At 35.8% G+C, this 24,239-nt stretch overlaps 1 protein-coding gene across 1 annotated transcript in view; it reads right to left on the reverse strand.

Annotated features, from left to right (window-relative positions):
• Positions 1 to 24,239, reverse strand: part of LOC135842900 (protein jagged-2-like) — a 166,986-nt gene that overhangs the window by 36,236 nt on the left and 106,511 nt on the right. Inside the window, exons 6-7 of the mRNA XM_065360581.1 lie at positions 14,279 to 14,409; positions 6,665 to 6,907 (exon numbers count right to left, since the gene is read on the reverse strand). Of these exons, the coding sequence (XP_065216653.1) occupies positions 6,665 to 6,907; positions 14,279 to 14,409 (374 nt within the window). The remainder of the gene's footprint in view (positions 1 to 6,664; positions 6,908 to 14,278; positions 14,410 to 24,239) is intronic.

Below are 24,239 nucleotides of genomic sequence, written 5' to 3' on the forward strand. Positions count from 1 at the left end.
TGGCTTTTGAGCGCCGTTTGGAATCCTAAATTTTCGTCAAAGTGTAGAAAAATGTCAAATATTGTGCGATACATCGATTGATTCGCTTTTAAAAGCATTAAAAACGAAAATGAACTTTTTTTGATTCTGACCCCCTCCCCTTCCTCCATCTTGCATAGGTACGCCAAATTTGATGAAAACAAAAAAAAGTCGTGTGACATATGGTTTATTAGGTTTTTGGGGGCGCCAAATACGAATATCAACTTGTTTTCTCAAATGGACCCCTCCAACACCTCCAACGTCCCACTGATCCCGACATTTCTTGAAAATGAGAAAAAACCGTGTTACTTGACGGTGATTTTTAACGAAGTTGATCATTGTGAACAAAATTATATGAAAGTTTTTGTGAAAAAATCAACAAAATTGCACGAATTATTTTCTATTCTATTCCCCTCGGACTACTTCAATTTCCAGTCGACTATCTATTATCAGGTAGCTGGTTTGTTAACCTCTTTTAAACGATCGATTGGCCTTTTTTTCACCACCAAAATTAGAATTCAGACTAGATATGCACACACGAGTGTACCTTTACCTGAAGTTCTGTTTCATCCGGATTCGTTATTACGAGGTATCTATGAATGGGAATTATCATGCGCATGATGCATCAGTCGAACACGACGCCTATGGCGGTATTAAGTGTTTTTAATTTAGAACGCAGACACAGGCGGCCATTTATCCGATAATTATACTACAAATATGTACTTTGCACCTTAATTAAAAAATATTGTAACCAAGATCGAGTGATTTTTTTTTTTTAAAAAAAAGGTAGCTAGGGACATAGAATGTGGCTCATTTTGAACTGCAGGGATGGCAGTTTGGCACCTCAACTCTGTATAATAAATGATCGCGTTATTTTATCTATCGAACGATATGTTGTCTTTGTCAAAATCGATTGTAATGCGTTTCTGCACACAAAGCAGTGGTCAGTGGTGTTTTTTTTTTTTCGCTACCGAGCCATCACACCGAACCGAACGAACCGGTTCAATTAAATACGACAGTTCTTTGAAGATAAGGCCATTTAATATCGGCGTTAAAAGCTAATTAAATGCAGCGTGTAATTTTTTTCTCTTTTTTTTCGGCGATAAATGTGACGCATCTCATTGTTATGCGTGAGATGAAACCGTGAATCTGCATACTACTTACCATTAAGCTTAGGGACATACCTACTCCTGTATCAGTGAGTAAATAAGGGATGAGATACCTATACTATATAGACTTGTATCTACATTTGTATTTCTCTTCTTTTTTTTTGCTGGAATATGTTTCAGTTTGGCTGTGGCGGCGGCGGCGGCGTGGTAAAAAGCATAGGTACTACCTTAGGCAACTGTCTGCCATAAAAAAGTCATTAATCGTGGATGCTGGACGACGAGTAATGTGAGAGCAGAGGAATCAGGGGATAGAGACGATCGAGATGGACTGTGCGGCATATCGGTTCGATTTAATTACTTGAAATAGGACACAGCCACAGCCACAGCGCGTAATAACGCCACACTATGCCACACCACGCGATATAATGAATAAAGAAATTTGTTATTCGGGTGTCGGTCGAATTAAGATGCTCATCAGACGAGTAAACACTAAACACAGTATAGTCGAGCTCGAACGTCGAGCAGACGGTGGACGTTTTAAATGTAATTACCGACGTAGGACGTACCTATGCACCATGCTGCATGCACCATGATAGAGCAAAACAGCCACCGAAGAATTTTTTTCAAGTGGTCCCGCTAATCACCGTCGAGCTGTGTCCGTTCTCTCGTCGCTGACTCTCGCTGTCTCACAAGCAATATAACGTTTAAACGCGCGTATTAAATTATTATGTATGATACAAAATGAGTTTTGTGTAAAGAACAAAATTATATAAAGGCTACCAAATCAAACACAAGAAGCAGCCCAGCATCCGCCGCCACAGCCACAGATTATTTGACCAACGACGATGGCGCGTTACCATCGTTTAATCCGTCAGAAGCTTTGTTTCGTTGTTACTTTTTACGAGTGTACCCACTCTATTCACACGTTACAAATTGTTTGTTTGTTTGTTTAAAGACACATTATACGAACCCACGTTCGATGATGAAATATTCAGATATGCAAATTAAGAATTCTCTCACTCTCTTTCTCTCTCTCTCCCTCTTATTGTACGTGTAATTTCGCGTCGTCCAACTACTCGTATAACCAAAGCATCGACGACGGTGGATGCTCTCTCTACAACTCTCCTTCTTTATAATTACAAGCTGATGTTTTTACAAAATCATTCCGCAACAATTACACAGACGTTTAGAAGTATCAAATTCAAATGTCTGTTTGGTTTTTAATCCAGTTTTGTACTCGGATTTTCGGGCTTTTATTTAAAAAACATACGTGGGAGTGGGTATACATTCGTATGGTCAAAGGAGAGCGAGACATATGACAATAAGAATAAAGACAGAATAATGGATCAGATTTTCACACATAAATTTCAAATCGAGAGAAAGTTTGAAATGGTAATCTGAGAAAGAAGGATGACCTTTACCTAGTGTGAAAATTTGAATTTTGAGGTAAAAACACCGTTTTTCCTAACAAGAGAGTGCATAAGCTGAAAAATACAGTTCAAAAATTTGATTAAATCAAATTAAGACCCTTTCAATTTCCCAAATTTGGCGGAATTTTATACTCAAATTTTGGATTATTTTATCAATTTTTGGTCATTTTAAATTGCTTCTGAGTTTATTCAACAGATGGATCATTCCACGTCAATTGGACCAAGAAGTGGTGTAGGGGAGTTCGGCGATTATTTTGAAATTTTTCCTGTGGAAAGACCTTCCGCAGGGATGACCAATGGCGCAAATCGCAGCCCTCTAGCCCATTTTTAAAGGCAGCCAGGGGGTGTCAAAGTTTTCAGTGAACCTAAAATATCATCCATTTCAGCAGTGGATTACTCGATAACCGCGATATCTAGCAAAATGGAACTTTTTCCCATAGTTAGGGGTTTTGAAAGGCTTTTTGGCGATATCATAAAAATCAGTGTTGCCACTTTTTTTCGTACAAAAAATTAGCTCAAAAAGTTTCAAAACGTAGTTTTCACATCGTTCCGACTCTCAAAAATTCTGAAAAAAAATATATTATGGACAACTTTTCATGCTGAACAAGATATTAAAAAATTGGAATGGTAACATGTTGCAAAGTTGATTTTAAAAAATTGAAAGCTTGCGAAAAATGCGATTTTTTGATTTGAAACATGAAAAAAAGTTTTGATAGGTGAAGTTGACTCATTTGACCGCTATTTTTATGTATCTGTTGAAAAAGTTGAAAAAACCGTTTCATTCGATGAAATGAACTCCTCACAAAAAAAATCAAAATTCGAATAGATCCAAAAAATAAACGAATTTTTATTTTTTTGTTGTGAGTGTAATTTTCATCAACTTTTTCATGAAATACGTCAGAAAGAGGTCAAAATAAGACAACTGAATAAATTTAAACTTTTTTTGATGTTTGAAATTGAAAATTGAATTTTTTCGAATTTTGATTTTTTTGTGAGGAGTTCATTTCATCGAGTGAAAGGGGTTTTTCAACTTTTTCGACAGATACGTACAAATAGGGGTCAAATGGGTCAACTTTACCTATCAAAACTTTTTTTCGTGTTTTAAATCAAAAAATCGCATTTTTTCGCAAACTTTCAATTTTTTAAAATCACTTTTGCAACATGTTACCGCCCCAATTTTTTGATATCTTGTTCAGCATAAAAATTTATCCGTAATATACTTTTTTCAGAATTTTTGAGAGTCGGAACGATGTGAAAACTACGTTTTGAAACTTTTTGAGCTAATTTTTTGTACGAAAAAAAGTGGCAACACTGATTTTTATTATATCGCCAAAAAGCCTTTCAAAACCCCTAACTATGGAAAAAAGTTTCATTTTGGTAGGTATCGCGGTTATCGAGTAATCCACTGCTGAAATGGATGATATTTTAGGTTCACTGAAAACTTTGACACCCCCTGGCTGCCTTTAAAAATGGGCTAGAGGGCTGCGATTTGCGCCATTGGTCATCCCTTCGGAAGGTCTTTCCACAGGAAAAATTTCAAAAAAATCGCCGAACCCACCTACCACTTCTTGGTCCAATTGACGTGGAATGACCCAGATAGGTCTCAATTTCATCGAATTTTAATAATTTCTGCAAGTTTTAAGCCAATTTTACAGTTTTTGTGATATATCATAATGTAGGTAATTCTTATAAAATTTTATTAGGTTTTTGTAACTTTTTTTTACAACTTTTTTGATATTTCCTCGAAAAAATTATCTCTGATCAGATCTAACCAAACCGAAACTTTGATCTGATCAGCTCAAAACGGACTCATAAAATATCCGGCTTTGATCAGATCTGATTCTCTCTGACCATTTTCAACTCGGTTTGGACAATTTTGACATTATTTTATATACTCAAATTTTGAGATACCTATTTTAATAAAATTCCTTCATTTCAAACAGTTTTCATGACATTTCAAATAATTTTCACAATTTATTATCATGATTTTCATTATGTTAGTTGAACAAATTTTTTATGATCTGTTTTTTTACAATTTTGACAAATTTTCATTCAATTTTCAGAGTTTTAGATTCATTTTAATTGTAGGCATATACTAAGCAACTTTTGCAAAATTTTACTCGAATTTTAAAATACCTATTTTGTCAAGTCTTGGGCGCGTTTATAGATGTTTTTATGTAATCACGGAAGTTTTTTCGTTTTTTAAAAATAATTTTTAATCATTTTGTAAAATTTTTTAAGCATTTTTGCGATATTTCGCTCTATTTTTATGTTTCATCAAATTTAATTTAAGCCAATTTTGAAGCCATTTTTATAATATTTCAACAAATTTTTAATCAATTTTTTGCAAAATTTTGCACAATGAAGGCTGATTTTTTAAATAAATTTATGGTACCTAATTTTCAATAACTGGGAGGTCATAACTAGCCGGGGGGGATAGGCTTTAGGGAGTCGAATCTAAAAAATTAATAGATGAATGCCATACTTGTTACTATAAAACTACTAAAAGTTACTTTTGGTTACTCTTTCAACGTTTTTTGGTCTTACTGAAGTTGAGTAAGGTAGTAGGTACTTTTTTCCAAATTTTCTATAACTTAATTATTTCACACATATCTTGAAGAAGAAACAACCAATAATTTACACCGCTTTCAAAGCTCTGTCATTTTGCTTAAATTGTCGAAGACCGGCTTTCTGCCAAAAATGACAAAAAACCCTTGCCTTTATTACATAGAGGTACGTCAAAATTGCCAAAACGTCTCGTTTCTCGCTAACCAAAAATTTTTTCTAAACAAAAGGGCTTGTTTCTTTATTGAAAAAGGATACAGAAAATAGTCTTACTTTTTTCTACAAAAATTGCGAAAAAGTATCGTTTTTACCAATAATTTGCCAAAAGTCCTGCTTTTTTCAAAAATTGAGCAAAAGTCTGGTTTTTTATTGAAACAAAAAGTTGCAAAAGATTCGATTTTTCGACTAAAATTGCGTGAAAATATCATTTTTTACTACATAATAATTATCAAAAAGTCTACCTTTTTTTTTTCAAGAATTTCTCAGTCTTTTTTTTGCCAAAATTGTTGAAATGTGTCACTTTTTTGCCAAAGATTGCAAAAAAACCTGTTTTTTCGTAAAAATTATAAGTCCTCCATCTTGCAGAAAATTGTTTAAAATTTTCGCTTTTACAAAAATTGACAAAATTTTTTGTTTCTTTACGAAAATGGCTAAAAACTGTCATTTTTTCTGCAAAAAAAAATTCCAAAAATCTCACTTTTTTCCAAAATTTATCCAAAAGTCTCGTTTCTTTGACAGAAATTGCCAAAGTCTCACTTTTTGCCAAAAATTGCCAAAAAACCTCGGTTTTTTCAGCAAAAAGTTGCAAAATAGTTCATCTTTTAAAAATTGATCCTCGTTTTTCTTTTAGTGATGTTTTTCTACATTAAAACCTTTTGCTCGTGGTTTCCAATTTTTTTTTAGATTACTTTTTAGTTACTTTTTCAAGCTTTTTTGGTTGCTTAAGTTTTTTGGTGGGGGGGGGGGGGGAATTTAGTATACGATACCTGCATTTGAAATCAAACTCACTGACCTTGAATTAGTTGGGAATCAAGATGGCATATGTACCACAATTTTATAATTTTATCGATCTCCATTTTCAAAAAAGGGCGAAGGGTTCTGAAGAATCAATGATTCGCGATTCGCAATAATTAAATAATGAGTCGAATTACTTTTTTCGGCGAGCAGAGAAGCGATTTGTGATTCGAATCACTTCGATTGATCTGAAATTCAGCACACTTGAAGAGCACATCACTCATACCAAAGAGCTTTTTAAGCTGCTGATCTGGAATTTTCAATTTTTAGTAAATTATTTTGGGTGCTGGAAATTAATGCTCATATTTCATTACAAATGCTGCATGAAGTCGATGCCCCAAATCAATCATGACCACTTTGAAACTGATCTCGAGTCTCCAGTAAAAATTGACGTTACAACAAGAAAGATGTGTGATGTGTGATCGAACCAACGAATAGAATTCCTCCGATTAGATACTTCTATCACTTTTACGAAACGTAATACTAATTAAATTTTCCAAGTAAATGAAAAACGATATAGGTACTTACTAATACTACAATCGCTGCCAGTCCAACCAGGCGGGCACAAACATTGGTAATGATTCTGGTTTTCCAAATTCTCTATACAAGTACCGCCATTCACACAGGGCCCCGTTACACAAGGATTTATGACTACTTCGCACCTAGATCCGGATAATCCTTCCGGACAAGTGCACATGTATTGATCTGGCGCTGTATTGCTGCAAGTTCCGCCATTTTGACACGGTTCGTGGGTGCCACAGTAATTTAAATCTGTAAAATAGAGAAGAAATATGGTAAGACTTGATTCTAAGTACATAATATACTGCGTGTGGTGAGCTGGCAATACTGGCAAACTAAAATAATTGAGAGGCAGGTATACGTATATCGTGTAACAAATTTACATCGTTGATCAAAATTATACACCGAATAATGCGAGTGAAAATAAAGAATACCTAAATAATACATACTCGATATATATAAAAAAAAAACACCTCTCGATATGAATTTTTTTTTTCATCTTACGAGCAATACATAATTCCATTGCATGGCGTGAGTAAAGTGTTTTAAGCGAGAATTGAGTAGGTACGATTAATTAATAGGTTCTGCGACCGGTTTGAGATTTTTAAACGGAATTCTACGCTGATCGGACCTGTGCCTACATATTCGACTACATGTTGAGATATTTTTCAAAAAATTCTCGTAAATCTCTTCACTATCGAGAGGCAGACAATGGTTCGAAAGTTCGCCAATATACCCAACTATAAGAGTTTGTGGGCGAATTTGTTTCAAATGAGAGATGTTCGAAGTTTACCTCTAGCACTTGGGGAATTTGCAGGTACCTACGGTTTCTAATGCCACGCTGATCTGCAAGGATATCCGTTTGTCACTATGAGAAACACTCTTATGTACATACATACCTATACTGGTGTACATTATTATATAGATAGGCTAACAGTAGGTATAAGGTACACGAAAGAGAAGATGATACTGATGAAGAGCAGTCGAAGAAGGGGCTTATACACGAAGTATCGCGACCGCGGTGTAAATACAAATTAACAGTCGCGCACATGATGACTGATAAGAGCAGAGAGCGCCGTTAGAGCTGTGCGAGTATACGACTTTTAACGAGTATTTAGCGCTTTTGTCGAGCCATATTCGTGTAAATGTGTGCGCGAGCGCGTGTAATCTTTTTCACTGAGAGAGAATGGGGCTATATACAAATACGTATAGGTACGATTTTGCGACGTCTCGATCAATTTTCCACATCTTGGAATACCTGCGCTATAATATGCTATCTATCTTTAGGTAGGTACTCGAGAATATGCCTTAGAAACGCGCGGTACAATTTCAAATTAGTTCACATTACACTTGTTCGTATTGCTGCCATAGGTAAATGTCTATAGCTTGCGAGAGATGCGAGAGAGAGAGAGAAGGCAATATCGAGAAATTTTCAGTAGCTGAGATGTGCACTATGCAAACTAGGTACTCGTACTGGTGAGCGAACACGTTCGTGATTTCGTTACTTGATAGGAGTCGAAGAATTGATGTTTTTAGCTGGAAATAGAAGTCGATTAGTGAGGCGAACTCGTCCGCGTGTAAATACGAGTACATACGTGTTCGCTTATAAAGATCGAGAAACCAATATGCTACCGTGGCTTAGGTACGTATAGAACTCTTCCGGTAGAAAATGGCATGAAGATGGCGTAGGTTAATGGGCATCTCATTATGTCATCCTTTAATGATGGTTCGTGGATAGCATTTGAGCGATGTAGCTACAGGTATGTTACAGGCTTAGTACATAAATCGAGTGAATATCTTTTGCGAGTGAGAAGTGCTCCAATCTACAGAGCAAAGTAGATATGTACATGTATCCGAACAATCTTGAAAATGATTTCTCACGAGGGAGCCTCCTCAGATGGTCAGTTCTGATTCCTGATCAAGAGTGCTGACAATGCAAAAAATTGAAGCTTTCAGAAATGTATTGCCCTAAGAACATATAGAGAATCCCATAGACCAAACAGAGGACCACTTGTATTGATAGTTTGATACTTGCAAAATTTGAAGCAACAGTACTAGTAGACTTGATACGTCTTTCCACGCTATTTTAGCCACGTAATGAGGAGGATCAGCCTGAAAAGGCTGATTGTGCGTGGATCAGTGGAAAGGACCAGGTGGCATGCCAGATAACTCCCACAATACACACACTTTATCGAGCCAAAAAGGCAGTCAAATTGTTGAATTCGTGTTCTAGGACAGCTGTCCAAAAACAGAGCCCTTTGAAAAAAACTACAGCTGTAACGAAACAATAAATGCACACAGTGCGCTCTGGAGGGATTTTGGGCAAAATACAATATTTTTCACCAAAAATAATGATACTTTTGGCAGAAATTCTCCATTTTTCTGACAGAAACATGGGGGGGGGGGGGGAGAAGGGGTGATTGTTTTTTGGAAGAAAAGTGCAACAATTTTTTCTGAGGCAAATGCACAACCTTACTTTTTTTTTTATTTTTTCAAAAAAGGAAAGAGATACAATGATTTAAAAATAAGCAGAAGTGCAACATTTTCAAAAAATAGTGCAATATTTATTAAAAGGAACTGTTTTTGTTACAAAAATGTAACATTTTTCAAAGGCAAAAATTCTAGATTTTCAAAGCAAACATGCAACATTTTTTTGAATTAAAAAAAAATCAAAATTTCAACATTTTCTATGACAAACGTGCAACACTTTTTTGAGGCAAAACTGCAACTTTTCCTGAGTCAAAAATGCAACATATTCTGAGACAAGAAGCAACGTTTTTTGGGGCATGAATGCAACATTTTCCATGGAAAAAATTCAACAACTTCTTGGGGGCCACATCAGAATTTTTAGTTGCAAAACTTCAACATTTTTTGAGTGAAAATTGCAACAGATTCTGAGCAAAAATGCAAGTAAACTTTACTTCGAAAGAAACATATTTTTTTCTTGTTTTTTCAGCAAAAATGTAATTTTTTTGAAAAATCAACTTTTTGAGAAATACATTTTTTTGGGCAAAATCCGACTTTTTTGGAGGGGGGGGGGAGGGAGAAGGGCAAGTGCAACATTTTTTATAGGGAAAAATTCATCGTTGCAAAAGGGAAATAATTTAACATTTCTCCAAAAAGCAGAAAAAAATCCATTTTTTTTTTTTTTTAAAGTGAAATTGTATTTAAAGTAGATTTTTTTGGAGTGAAAATTCAATGTTGCCTATTTTTAAGTAGAAAATTCAACAATCAGAAAAAGCAAAAAATGCAACATTTTTAGGTAATAATCATTTTTTTTGTTTGCAAAATGCATACAACGTTGATAAACATTTTTTGAGGTAAAAATACAACGTTCTTTTTGGAGAGGAGGGGGCTAGTAAGGTGCAACATTTTTTGTTAAGATTAGAAAATCAACATTTTTGAAAAGCAAGATTTAACATACTTATTCTAAAAGCAGAAGTGGATCCTTCCTTTTTAGAAGGTCAACGTTTTTCCAAAAGTATTTTTATGGGCAAAAAATGGAACTTTTTTCAATGCAAAATTTCTTCTGCAACAATACCACTTGAAATGCAATATTTTTTCAAGAGGTTCAACATTTATTGCCAAAATTTGACTTTTTTCTAGAAAAATGCAGTATTTTTAAAGCAATAGGTAATGCAATTTTTTTTAGACAAAATTTTTTATGGAGGTTTTTCTGAAAACCCTGCTTTCTGCAGATCAAAATTCTCTGGCGAGAATACCTACAATTTTTTTTTGTTGCCAAAACGCAACTTTTTTGAGAACAAAAACGCAAATTTTTTGAAAACAGAAATGCAATTTTTTTGAAAACAAAAATACAATATTTTTATGAAAAAAAGAACTTTTTTAGGCAAAAATGAAACTTTTTTTGACAAAATTGAATCGGGGAATAGGGTGGGGAGCGGGGGGGATTTAGTGTTTTTTTGAGGGGGGATTCGACAGTTTTTTAAGTGTAAAAATACAACTTTTTTGCCATAAAATGCAACATTTTCCAAAACTAAAAATGCTGCATTTTTTTAAATAAAAAAATTCAACATGTTTTATAAGCAAAATCTTTTTGAAAACATTTTTGAGGTAAAGATTCAACATGAGAAATGAAGCATTTTGAAAAATAGAAATGCAGGTTACATTTCTTGGATCCTGGAAGAAAATTTGAGTTGTTTTTCTTTGTCTAAAATAGCAATTTTTTTGGCAATAATCCGAGTACAGTAAAATTGATCCAAATTTGTTCTGTACTCTTCTGAAATCAAATCTGACAAGGGAACCTCTTGAAGAGTCACCCTCCGATTTGAACGGGACCGCGATTTTTGGAAAGAGCATAGTCTAAAACCCCCAAAACCAAATTTTCAGTTGCCCAAGTTCATTTTTCGATTTTCGGCGAATTTTTGAAAATTCAAAATTGACTGCTTTTGGCGATTTATGCTTTTTTTAAAAAAAGTACTTGATCAATAAAAATGGTCAAAATAAGTCCCAAAAGTAATATTAATTTCCCAAATCCAAATTTCATCATTTCCAGCCATTCTGGAGCCTCCAGCGCAATTTTTCAATTTCTCCGGAATTTTGAATTTGCTCCAGAAGGCGTGAATATGCAGTTGGGCAGCTAAAAATCGAGTTGTATACTACACTCGACCTGTTTAACGAGTTTATCCAAATTTGAGCCCATTTTGAGAGTGACACCTCAAGAGTGGTTTTTTGAGGGGTCACTCTCGCTCCAAAACGACTGGAAATGGTAGAATTTGCGCTCCGGGGGTTAGTTCTTGAAGAAATATAGCGATTCGCGCAAATTTCAAAAATTTCCTCACAAACGGTTATCTTTTGATTTTTTTGATTTTTTAATTTTGAATTAAGCTGGTCAAAAAACCACTCTTGAGGTGTCACTCCGCTATCTCAAAATCGGCTGAAATGTAGATAAACTCGTTAAACAGGTCGAGTATAATACACAACTCGATTTTTAGCTGCCCAACTGCATATTCTCGCCTTCTAGAGCAAATTCAAAATTCTGGAGAAATTGAAAAATCGTGCTGGAGGCTCCAGAATGGCTGGAAATTTTGAAATTTTGATTTGGGGGGTTAGTTTTGGACAAAATACAGCGATTCACGCAAATTTCAAAAATTTCCTCACAAACGGTTATCTTTTGTTTTTTTGGATTTTTTAATTTTGAAAAAAGCTTGTCAAAAAACTACTCTTGAGATGTCACTCCCAAAATCGACTCAAATGTAGATAAACTTGTTAAGCAGGTCGAGTATAATACACAACTCGATTATTAGTTGCCCGACTGCATATTCACGCCTTCTGGAGCAAATTCAAAATTCTGGAGAAATTGAAAAATCGCGCTGGAGGCTCCACAATGGCTGGAAATGGTGAAATTTGGATTTGGGTAATTAATATTAGTTTTGGGACTTATTTGGACTATTTTTATTGATCAAGTACTTACGTACTTTTTTTAAAAAAAAAGCATAAATCGCCAAAAACAGTCAATTTTGAATTTTCAAAAATTCGCCAAAAATCGAAAAATGAAATTGGGCAGCTGAAAATTTGGTTCTGAGGGTTTTAGACTATGCTCTTTCCAAAAATTGCGGTCCCGTTCAAATGGGAGTGTGACACCTCAAGAGGTTCCCTTGTGAGGTCTACAGCTCAGTTTAGTTTTTCTCCGAAACTTTCTTATTATTTTCTTTCATCTGAAATTTTTTTTTTTTTAAGAATCAAATTCCACCTTTCCAGCAGGAAAGAACCCACCTTCAATTTCCGTCCTAACTCTCCAGAAAGTTAAACATGGGGAGGGGGAGGGACGTGTAATTTTCACCATTTTGGCGAGTAATTTAGAACAAACTAAATCTAGGTAAATTGTCGCAGTTTTGAATTAAATAACTGAATCGAAAATTTAAAATCTGGAATCGAATTTTGAAAAGCTCAAATCTGAACTTTCTAGACGAAAACTCAACTTTTGATGACGAGTACAAAAGTTGAAAGCTAATTTGCAACGAAAACATCGCAGTGAAAACATTTCTGAGTTTTCTTTGTAACAAATTGATCATCAGAAAAGTATCTTATGTTATAAAATCCTTCAAAGGCATTTATAAGGTTCCTAATTTTGATCTAATTTTCAAAAATTTCATTAACCACATGGCATGCATTGACTTCCGAGTTCGAATATTTGGTCATTTTTTTTATCAGATCCATATACATCTCGCCTCCCTCTCTTCGATCCTCTCAAATATGTGCTCAAAATCCCGAAAAAATTGACAAAAATATACGACTGGTTTTTGAGAATCTTAAAGGAGTTCGTAAAGTTCCCACTAGGTAGTGGAAAGAATAATGTGTACTGCGATGATTTGTCACTTGATCTATTGCATCCGTGTCGGCCACAAATAAGCGACAAGACGCGATTATTGATGAAATATGTACCATATAATAGGTATAATGATAATAATAAATACGTATGCGAGCTCGGAAACATGAAAATATTACTGGGTGCGGGCTTACATTCGCCATTGGCACCGCAGCAGTAGATATATACCCTAAGCAGGTTATATTTTTTTCAACATCTACTTCTTGCTAGATAGATATACCTACCTACTGTTGTACGTATTTCTCTTGGAATACGAGGAGAGAAATGTTTATTTATTGTCACAACGTATCACATGTTCGTGTATATAATATAAGTATAACGTATGCGTATCTGTATTATATACCTAGGTATATGCCCAAGACCTATGCGTTCAATTTGAAAAAATAAAAAAGATAGAAAGAAGAGACGTAGGGCGCGGCGCGGCGGCGCGGGACGCGCATTTCAAAATTAACAACACAATGAAAATGAGAAGCGCGTACAGAACCAGTTTCTTAGTAGCTTAAAACAATTACTAATGTGCGGAACGTGACAAATATCGAGAATAAAACATAAGTGTATACAATATTTTTCTGTATACATAAACTACAAATATATAATACAACAAGTTTTTAATATGAAATACTACGTACGCCTTATGCGTACGATAATCGTCCGAGTTGCTTTTTATCGTGAGTGGAAATTGAAAAAAAAAGCTCGCTAGACGCCACCGATCGAGGTTCGAGGAGCAAAAAAAAATCATACAGGAGGCTAATGTCAATTTGACGTACATGATTTGAAAATGTTAATGAGTTAAATACTAGGTACGTTGGTTGGGCTGCGGTTGCGTGAAATGAAATAATATACATAATTTAAACTAGTTCAAAAGACAGATGCGTTGCCACAGTTAATTTGAAACCATTTACTATAGATAGTAGTACTCCCAGCGAGCGGAAGAAGAAGGAGGGGGCAACAATACCTACATACGCGAGGTGCGATCGAGATAATGAATAGGAAGCAGGGGGTAGCCAAGCACCCTTTGGCATACTCGAGGAAGTGTGTTAAATCAGGTTCCAGTGTGTTTATTTGAAAAGAAGACGCGGGTATTGGTTTTAAATTAAGGTACCTATCGCTGCTCTATTGATAGTCGTTGATCAGTTTTTTTTTCAATAGGCAAAGGGTTGCTAAATCGATTATCGATGATTTACGATCGATTACACGCGGCGTGATGCGCTACATATACGTGGTGTAACTCGGGCAGTTTAGTATATTATTGTATTTTTTATTAGTGTGTTTACCTTTATCGCAAAGCATTCCGCCCCAATTGGTGTTACAAATACAATCGTAAGGTTTATTACAAAAGCCGTGCTTGCATCCTGGATATGGTTGACATTGGTCGCAAAATTCTCCTCTCCATCCTGGTCGACATCTGTAACGTAAACATAAAAGTAGTATTAGATTCGAAATGAAATGTGGTTATTGTTTGGTGATGCTATTGATTATTGATTAAATAATATTGTTTAATGGCACGATGGGAAGTGGCTTATTGCAGGTTGCACCCACCAGCTGATCGGGCCATTGAGAAGATCTGTGTGCAATGGATTATTTTTGTCTATAATGTAGAACTTTCGATTCGAAAAAGTTACTATTGGAGTCAAATTTGAGCCAGCCTCTTCCCTCTCTCTTGAATTGCTCTATTTTCGTATTCATTATGCATAAATGTGACTGCAGGTCTTTTTCTGAGAGAGCACATGGTGCCCTTAAAGTAAATTTCAAAATGTTGAAAAATTGTCGTAAAAACTAAAAAAAACATAAGTGAAAACCTTTGAGTCAAAAATTGAAAAAAATCAAAATTTCATCAAATTGATCGTTAGAGTTGAAAAATGTCTATTTTCGACCCCTCGACTCTTATTGGGAACGGTTTTGAACCGTTTTGAACAGTTCTGGAGCCTCCAGCAGATTTCTGAGAATTGAAATTTTCACAATATTTGGCCCAATGAAGATGCAAAGCTAAGCTTCACTGTGCACCCTACTTTTAACGAGCTGAGTTGATTATTAGAAGTGGTTTCAAGGTGTTCTGGAGCCTCCAGGAATTTTTCAAAAATTTCAGTTAGCCAAAAAATATCATAAAATTTGCCGAAATGAACTTTGGCAATAAATTATTAGTCCGGCATATGACAATAGGAGTAATTGCACCCCCCCGCCGACCCTCCGGGACAACTTTTTTCTTAAAGGGGACAACGGGACATCCTAAGGAATATTTTAAAGCGAACTTGCTGGCCTTATTCACAAAATGGCGGCCATTTTGATTGACAGGTCAGCCGAAATCGCAGATTTTGCGTTTCAACACAGGACTTGCACGAAATTTTTCAAACCTTACAAAAGTAGGTTGAAAGATCATGCAAAAATTTATCACCTGTCAAAATTTCAAGTGCAAAAGTGCGTTTTTCGATTTTTGGTGAATTTTTGAAAATCCAATTTAGGCCAAAAATGAGGGAAAAAATCAAAGTTTTACCAAATTGACCAAGAAAGCTGAAATTTGGGATGTACCCTATTTTCAACATGCAAAATCGATTGGAAACGGTTTTAACCTGTTTTGAGCAGTTCTGGAGCCTCCAGCAGATTTTTGAAACTCGAAATTCCCACAAAATACCATCAAATTGGAGTTGTAAAGCTGAAATTTATTCTAAAAACTAATTTCAATACGCTACGAAGTACTGCAGGTAAATTTCAAGTCGTTTTGGAGCCTCCAGCGATTTTTTGAAAATTCTGGAAGCCTCCAGCAGATTTTTGAAGCTTCAAATTTTTGCAAAATTTCATCAAATGGAGATGGAAAGCTGAAATTTACTCTACACCACAATTTTAACACCCTCTGAAGACGACTTCAAGTGGGTTCAGGTCATTTTAGAGCCTCCAGCGACTTTTTTGAAAATTACTGAAGCCTCCAGTAGATTTTTGAAACTTGAAATTTCCCCAAAATATTGTCAAACTGAGACGGAGAGTCGAAATTCATTCTGCAAACTAATTTCAATACGCTACGAAGTTGACTGCTGGTGGATTTCAAGTCGTTTTGGAGTCTCCAACGACTTTTTGAAAGGTTATACGGCGTATTTCTGGAAAACTGAAATTTTCTAAAAGTAGCTGGAAGCTTCAAAACCATTTGAAACCACCATGTAGTCTGCGAAGTAAATTTCAGCTTGCCAACTCCATTTGATAAATTAATGTTGCGGGAATTTCAAGTTTAAAAAATCTACTGGAGGCTCCAGTAATTTTTAAAAAAGTCGCTGGAGGCTCTAAAATGACCTGAACCCACCTGAAGTCGTCTTCAGAGGGTGTTAAAATTGTAGTGTAGAGTAAATTTCAGCTTTCCATCTCCATTTGATGAAATTTTGCAAAAATTTGAAGCTTCTAAAATCTGCTGGAGGCTTCTGGAATTTTCAAAAAGTCGCTGGAGGCTCCAAAACGACTTGAAATTTACCTGCAGTACTTCGTAGCGTATTGAAATTAGTTTTTAGAATAAATTTCAGCTTTACCACTCCAATTTGATGGTATTTTGTGGGAATTTCGTGTTTCAAAAATCTGCTGGAGGCTCCAGAACTGCTCAAAACGGGTTAAAACCGTTTCCAATCGATTTTGCATGTTGAAAATAGGGTACATCCCAAATTTCAGCTTTCTTGGTCAATTTGGTAAAACTTTGATTTTTTCCCTCATTTTTGGCCTAAATTGGATTTTCAAAAATTCACCAAAAATCGAAAAACGCACTTTAGCACTTGAAATTTTGACAGGTGATAAATTTTTGCATGATCTTTCAACCTACTTTTGTAAGGTTTGAAAAATTTCGTGCACTTCCTACGTTGAAACGCAAAATCTGCGATTTCGGCTTACCTGTCAATCAGAATGGCCGCCATTTTGTAAGTAAGGCCAACTGTTTTTTGGGCAAGTTTGCTTTAAAATGTTCCTTAGGATATCCCCTTTAAGAAAAAAGCTGTGCCGGAGGATCGCCGGGGGGGGGGGCAATTACTCCTATTGTCATATGCCGGACTATCAAAATGTTCGGGAGCCTCCAGGAATTTCTAAAAATTTCAGTTAGCCAAAAAATATCATAAAATTTGTCGAAATGAACTTCGGCAATAAATTAGTAGCGAATCGGACACAGGGGAATCGAAAGAAGATCGCAAAATACACTCATAGAAAAAATTTCAGGGGCTGAAATTCAGTTTTCGATTTTTGAAGATTTTTTGAAATAAACATCCATTTTTTATGAAAAGAAATCAAAATTTGATCAAATTGACAAAAAATGTTGAAATTTGGTTCGTACCCTATTTTCGACCTCCCGAGTAGATTGCTGATGGTTTCAAACTGTTCTGGAGTCTCCAACGAATTTTTAGATTTTCCAATTTTCGAAACTATGATGAAAATTGAATTCAGCTTCTATAATCAAGGATTTAGCATCTTTGTGACCCTTACGATTAAAACAAACAATTTTGGTAAAAATTACGATCATTTGATTATTTTATCAAAAAACATTTTCCTGAAATTTTTGACGAAAAAACATTACTACTTTTGTCAATTCGCCAAAAATTGACACTCTGACAATTTTAACTACAAACGGAAATTTTTCGACTATTTTGGCAAAATAAGATTTTTTTGGGGTAATTTTTGCCTAGAACAGGACTGTTTAACAATTTTGCCAAAAATTGGCCCTTTTTGACATTTTTGCCAAAAATTTGTCCTTTTTGACATTTTTGCCAAAAATTGGACATTCTTGACATTTTTACCCAAAATTGGTCTTTTTTGACATTTTTACCAAAAATTTTCATTTTTTGACTATTGTGCCAAACATTGACACTTCTTGATTATTTTCCCCAAGATTGACGCTTTTTGACATTTTCCCCCCAAAAATTGTCACGTTTCGACTTTGCCAAATTTGGTAAAAAAAAACCGAAACCTGATGAGCAAGTCTGGCAAAAAAAACACAGAACTTTATTTTGGCGATTTTGGAGCAAAAAGAGGATTTTTTAGAACAGAAATGGCAAAAGCAACTCTCGAAAATAAAAGACGAATACTACGGCGACGACTGCCATTATATGAAGAATCTAACGAGTAAATTAATGACGATACGATTCCGACACATTTAAAAATGCTATATAACCATGTCGAATGCGATACGGCGGCGGTATTTGTTACTTTGACACAAAAAAATCCTATTAACGACGATAAATACGCGAGGAATTCGCGCAATTGCACGTGTAACAATTCGCAGTCTCGAGCTGGTTCGCGACTATAAAGCCATATGACTTGAAGGAAGGCGAAATTAATTGGAAGAAAATTACCGGATTTTTCACAAGATGTTCACGGTTTGGCCTTGCTTGACCTGGCCATGCCAGTGGCCCAAGTCATAGAGGATGCATCCGATGCACATTTTGCATTTCGGTCCACACGGCGGGTGAAGATATAGCAGAAAAATATAGGTACATCTGCAGTAGACCTAACGATTGTATTGGTGAAGAACTTTTTATCTGAATGTACCCCAAGTCTGCGTCTGCGTCTGTCACACGATTGAGTTACAACTATTTAACTCATTTTATTCTGCAACTGTTCTCTCGCAATATTCGTGACTGGAATTTTATAAAAACGTTTTTTGCCAACGTACGTATACCTACTCGGTACTTGGACTCGGTACACTACACAGACGTCTTCACCGACTCGATCGTATTCTTGGTCTAGCTTCGAGTACCTTAGCTTAGCTCGACTGTGCTGCACAGAGCGCAGTATTTTTCTCATTTCTTCGAGTAGGCTACGTTCTGCTCGACTATGTTCACATATACCCGAGAGCACTTATAGCTAATACCTACCTGTTGTCAGTGCATTCGAATATACATGTTCACTTGTTGCATGGATGGCGGTATATCGAGCTTTATTATTTCTGCACAATGTGCGAGACAATTGTCCACTTTGAGCATCGATTTCCTTCCTCATAATTGGAGAAAATCAGGTTTGCTTTCCTTGGAAAAAAAATCGAATGAAGGCAGCCCCCTGACACTCTCCTCAACTATCGACTTTGAACCAAAATTGATTTACTCTACAGCACTAACTAATCACCAAAAGCCAGAAAGATCCGAAAAATTCAGCATCTGTGCTCGTATATAGATGCGGCATAGGTACTTATAGAAAACAAGTTTTTCTTAAAGAGTTTCTTCTTCTTTTTTTTCTTAACGCTTCAACATAGACTAGGTATCCGTTGTTCTGGTGTATTAATCGGAACAAGAGTATGAATTACTGTGTGTTCACCGTTGACCGCTGTGGCGCCGCGCCGTCATGTATAATTTATATGATCAACTAGTCGTTCACTTTGCTACCCACTGATGTATGGTTGTGATTTATTTGAAGTTTACCCTTCGCATTCGACATTCTATGTTGATTGCCGATGACTTGAGAACGCACAGAATCTCTTTCTCACCGACTCTTCGACTGTTTGCCTTTGAGGATTTTCTTATTTTCTTTATGATCTTAATTCTCGGGGAAAATTCGACTGAAATGAAAGATTTGCACGAGTATACTGGACGAGCAATTTTATGTATGCAAACGACGAAGTTGACGGTTACAAAAGGAGTCATCGTGTGATTTTGGCACGTATTGTATACGCCGCAGAACCATTGCCAAGAAATATTTCTCATGATACCAATCATGTTGTTATGGTGGTCGATTACACGCGCGATAGTGTGCTTCCGAATCCCATGTGTAGACGAGTTGAACTAGAAAATGGCTCGATGATAGCCAACCATAGAGTACCTGGGCCTACCTCGAAAGCATTTCCAAATGATTTGGCGAGTTGAAAATACGGTACCTGGTACCTATCAAATTCTAGAGGTAATTTGATTTTCAAAAAATCTCCAAAAATCCAAAAATGCACATTGACTTCTTAAATATCGAATGGCAATGTATTTTTTAAATGCTTTTTTGATCTAGCTTTTTCGAGTTTCATGTATGTAATATTTTTTTGCCAGTTTTGGATACTTCCCTAGATCAGGGTGTCCACAAGCCTGGAAAACCTGGAAAAGTCAGGGAATTTTGGAAATTTACAGCATTTTTTACTCAAAAGTCAGATTTTCCATTTCTCATTATGAAAAAATTCACCTTCGCTTTGCTCAAGCAATTTTTTCGCTGGTCGGTTTTGTCATAAATTGCCAAATTCCCAGAAAGTCTTGTTTTTTGCGAAAATTGTTGAAGTCTTGCGTTCTATGTGTCAACTTATGAGTTATGAGTATCATGATCTTTAGGGCTAAAATGTTTCGCTTTTTTGATAACAATTTTTAAGAAGCCCTGCCTTTTACTGAAATTATAGTGGAAGTCTAGTTTTCTGTCAAAAATAGCAAAAAAGTCTCGCGTTTAGCCTAAATTGTCAAGAATGTTCTTTCTTTCTTCTTTTTTTTTTTGTGAAAAAGATGCTAAGAATTGTGTTGTTTTTTGCATCCGAGAACTCCCACTCTTTTCCAATAATCGTTCTAATGTGTCGTTTTTTCACCAGAAATTGCTTTAAAAAAAACTTTTCTTTTGCTGAAATGTAGAGTCAACTTGATACCTGGGAATAATGATTGATTCCAAATTGATCTGGAAAGAACAGAGTTTGTACTTACAAACTAAACTTAGAAAACTAAACTATTTGATTCGCTTTCTGGCACAACATTTTGGCACTCAACACATGGTAAAAATTTATTATGCTCTCTATCAATCTGTGCTTCAGTATGGCTTGTTCATCTGGGGGGGGGGGGGAGCAGCGGACTGTCACTTAGAACCTATCCATCTTCTACAAAAATGGGCAGTTAGGAGCATTGTAGGTAAAAAAAGGGGGGAAAGTATAAAAACTGATTTTCAAAAACTAGAAATTCTGCCTATTCAAAAACTCTATCGAGTCCAGGCAATTGACTATATATGTACAAAGGAATAGGTCCAAATTTAGAGTTTATGTGAATGAGAGGGGGAGGAAAATTGATAACACCATTGCTCCCCTACCTAGGTACCAACGAGACAGATCTGGTAATCAGGCTCCGTGCTGTTTGCCGAAGCTGTTTATTGTAGTGATGAGTAGAGGTTTGGGCTCTCGGCTGGCACTAGTCAGGTATGTAGTTACTGGAGAGCGAAAACACCTTATAGGCTACTGGGTAGTATTACGTCACATGTCTGCCTTCTGTTTGCTTATAGTACATACTCATTTCTATTCTGGGATGGTAGATGAATTTGTCGTTAAACTTTCCTATGTGTTCATTATTTTTAGCTTTTAGTTTTGTTTTATACCCTTTCATTTGCTTAATTACATATTTATTTTTATTTTTTGGTTTGTTTTGTTTGTTTCTCTTTCTTTTTTTCTCTCCTCCTTCAATCTGTTAAATTTTTTTTCCCACATGAACAATGTTACCATGGAGGCCCCCTCGCTCACGTAATTGCGCATAGGGGGGATATTTTGTAATTTTGAAATATTTTTAGAAATAAATAAATATTGATTGAGTGATTGATTGATTGAAATTGTCAAAAGTTTCTTATTCATTTCCCAAAATCGCAAAAATTCTCAATTTTTGATCTGAAATTACCGATAAAAATCACCTTTTTTCAATCAAAAGGTTGCCAAATATTTTGTAGTTCAACTTTTTTGGTAAAAATTGGAAAAAGGAATTGTCAAAATGTCCTGCTTTTTGCTGAAATTGAACAAGTTTCTATCGAGTTTCATTTTTAGATTTTAAGACTATTCTCTACGGAGCGCGTTCTGTAAGATTTTTTGATGAAAAATGGTCAACTTTGGGCGGGGATTGTGCCAGCAAGGGTATGTCGAGATATTTTTGATTTAGGACATTTAATGGCTGTAATAGGGAATTGAATGGAGGTACTTTAGATGCTCACATATCTGTTGGAAAAGCAAAATTAGAAAATATGGCTACATACCCTTGATTTCATAGATGAAATATCAGTATTGGTGAAAAAAAATGGAAGAATTTTGAAGATTCATGGAGAAATCCCCATCTGAAGTTTAGATGGGAGCGGGTCGCGGGACATACATACGTAAGCACAACTAAATTTGTTCACTCAATTACACGCAGTCTTATGAATGAACGATGAAAGTAACAATCAAATCAGCTTCATATTTAGACCATAGACCAGTTGTCGAATTAGAACTCTCTCAGTAGAGTATACCCTAAATTAAGAACAAAACATTCAGTTTTTTTGATTTTTTTTTTTGCATTAAAAATGCATTGCCAATGTTTTGTCACTTTTTTTTTGAAAAAAAATGTATGAGTCCTGGAATTTAAAAAAGCTATTGATTAAATTTGAGTAGTGTTGACATTAAAAAATTATATTTCTTTATATGAAGTCATCCTTTTTTTGGAATTGTAAATTTTCCACAGCTTTTGCCCTCTCTTCACTTGGATCATTTAACATTAACAATGAAAAGATGAAAAGACAAAGAGACAAATAGACAAATAGATAAATAGTCGAAAAGACAAAAAGATAAAAAGATGAAAAGACGAATAGACGAAAAGACAAAAAGACAAAAAGATAAAGAGAGATGAAGAGACAAAGTGATGAAAAGACAAAACGAAGAAAAGACAAATAGACAAAAAGATGGGGCAGATGGATGCTTGAATGCGACTTACGGATGCTTGAATTACAATTTTTGTTCTTTTAACAGAACGCCTCTCTTTTTAAAATTTTTGATACCATCAATTGAGATCAGCACGTTAAAATCTTGATTTTTTCCACTAAAAAACCCCCAAAAAATGTTCCCAACAAGTTTAAATAAGGGTCACCCTATTGAGCACACAGTCATGCTGGGGAAAAAAAGGGCTCAACTGTAGATCTATTAACGATATTTGGAGCTCATGATGTTCGAAAAAGTTTGACCCCCCCCCCCCCATCTGATCGCATGTGTAATTTATTTTTTAAGAATCTAGAAAATTGGAGAAATTGGTCTGGAAAACCTGGAAAAGTCAGGGAAAATCATTTCCAGAAATGAGTGGTCACCCTACTAGTGAAAACAATTCTGATCTCACGAGACCCATTTAAAGGGAATTGTGCGCGCCTGAATTTTATTAAACAGTGAAAATTAGTCTGATTCCATAATTTTTTTGAATTATAGATAATCATGCTCACAGCAAATCCACTGTGAGTTTGAAGGGAGGGGGTAGGATTTTGAAATGTCTCAAAAATACCCCAATTTTTTCGAGTTACCCAGAGACTGCACACACTGTCGATGCTCACCGAGTCTCCCCTCGCCCGCATTTTGAAAAAAATGAGAATAGAGTAATATTTGAAACTTCAACTTTCCAAAAATATGTTTTTTTATTTCAAATTCAAACCAAAATGAACGAAATGGGACATCGTATAGGTAATTAGGTACATGCACCTCAGGTGCATTTGTACGTAATCTACGAAGCATCTCTACCTATTACTTTTCCGAATAACAACTCAATTCTGCAGCTATATACTCACTGGAAATGCGTAAACGTAAGTGGTTAGCTGCTGCGGTACTCATCGCAGCAACCGAACCCATCATCAGCATGCAGAAATGAAAAGAGAATCGGACTTGAGGAATATAATTACGATGACAACACGCGATATGATTTACAACGCGACGTCCATTCGGCGGCTTCATAAATCGTGGAGGAAGAAGATATTGTAGAGACCTTCAAAGTCGCGAAGGTGTTGGCGAGAGCTCGCAGTCGCAGCCGAGGTAATAGATTGCGCGTGCAGTGTGCACATATCGGCGATGCAATTATTTTTAATAACAATCTTCTCGGAAGCACCAAAGCTCTACGATCACACAGTCAATTGTCAGTCGGACTGGCCAGTTCAAAAAAGCCACGTTCGTTGCACATGCACAAATGTAATGAGTCGTAATAGCCACACCAAAGCGCGCATCAGTGCTCAATATGCTCATCCTGCAGAATTTAAACTTTCGAGCTTCATCGTATCCGTCCGTCAACAAAAAAAGGGAAATTTTTTCACTTCGTATTTCAACTCGACGATTTCGTTGCTCGTGTGTACAGCATTTAATCGAGTGATTTTCTTCTTCGTTGCGTGTCTACTGTTGAACATACATCCGTTCTGCCGCGAAAGTGTACGGCAACTATTTGCAAATTGTGACAATTTTCCAAACTCGTAGCACCGTTCAACTTGAAAGGCTTTGGAGGAGGTGACGCCGAGTTCTCAAATTGATACACGACATTTAACGGGCTCCAGTCATTCAGATACGGCTTCGCTCATCCA

Source organism: Planococcus citri, chromosome 4 (genome assembly GCF_950023065.1).
Source record: "Planococcus citri chromosome 4, ihPlaCitr1.1, whole genome shotgun sequence".
Lineage (NCBI taxonomy): Eukaryota > Metazoa > Arthropoda > Insecta > Hemiptera > Pseudococcidae > Planococcus > Planococcus citri.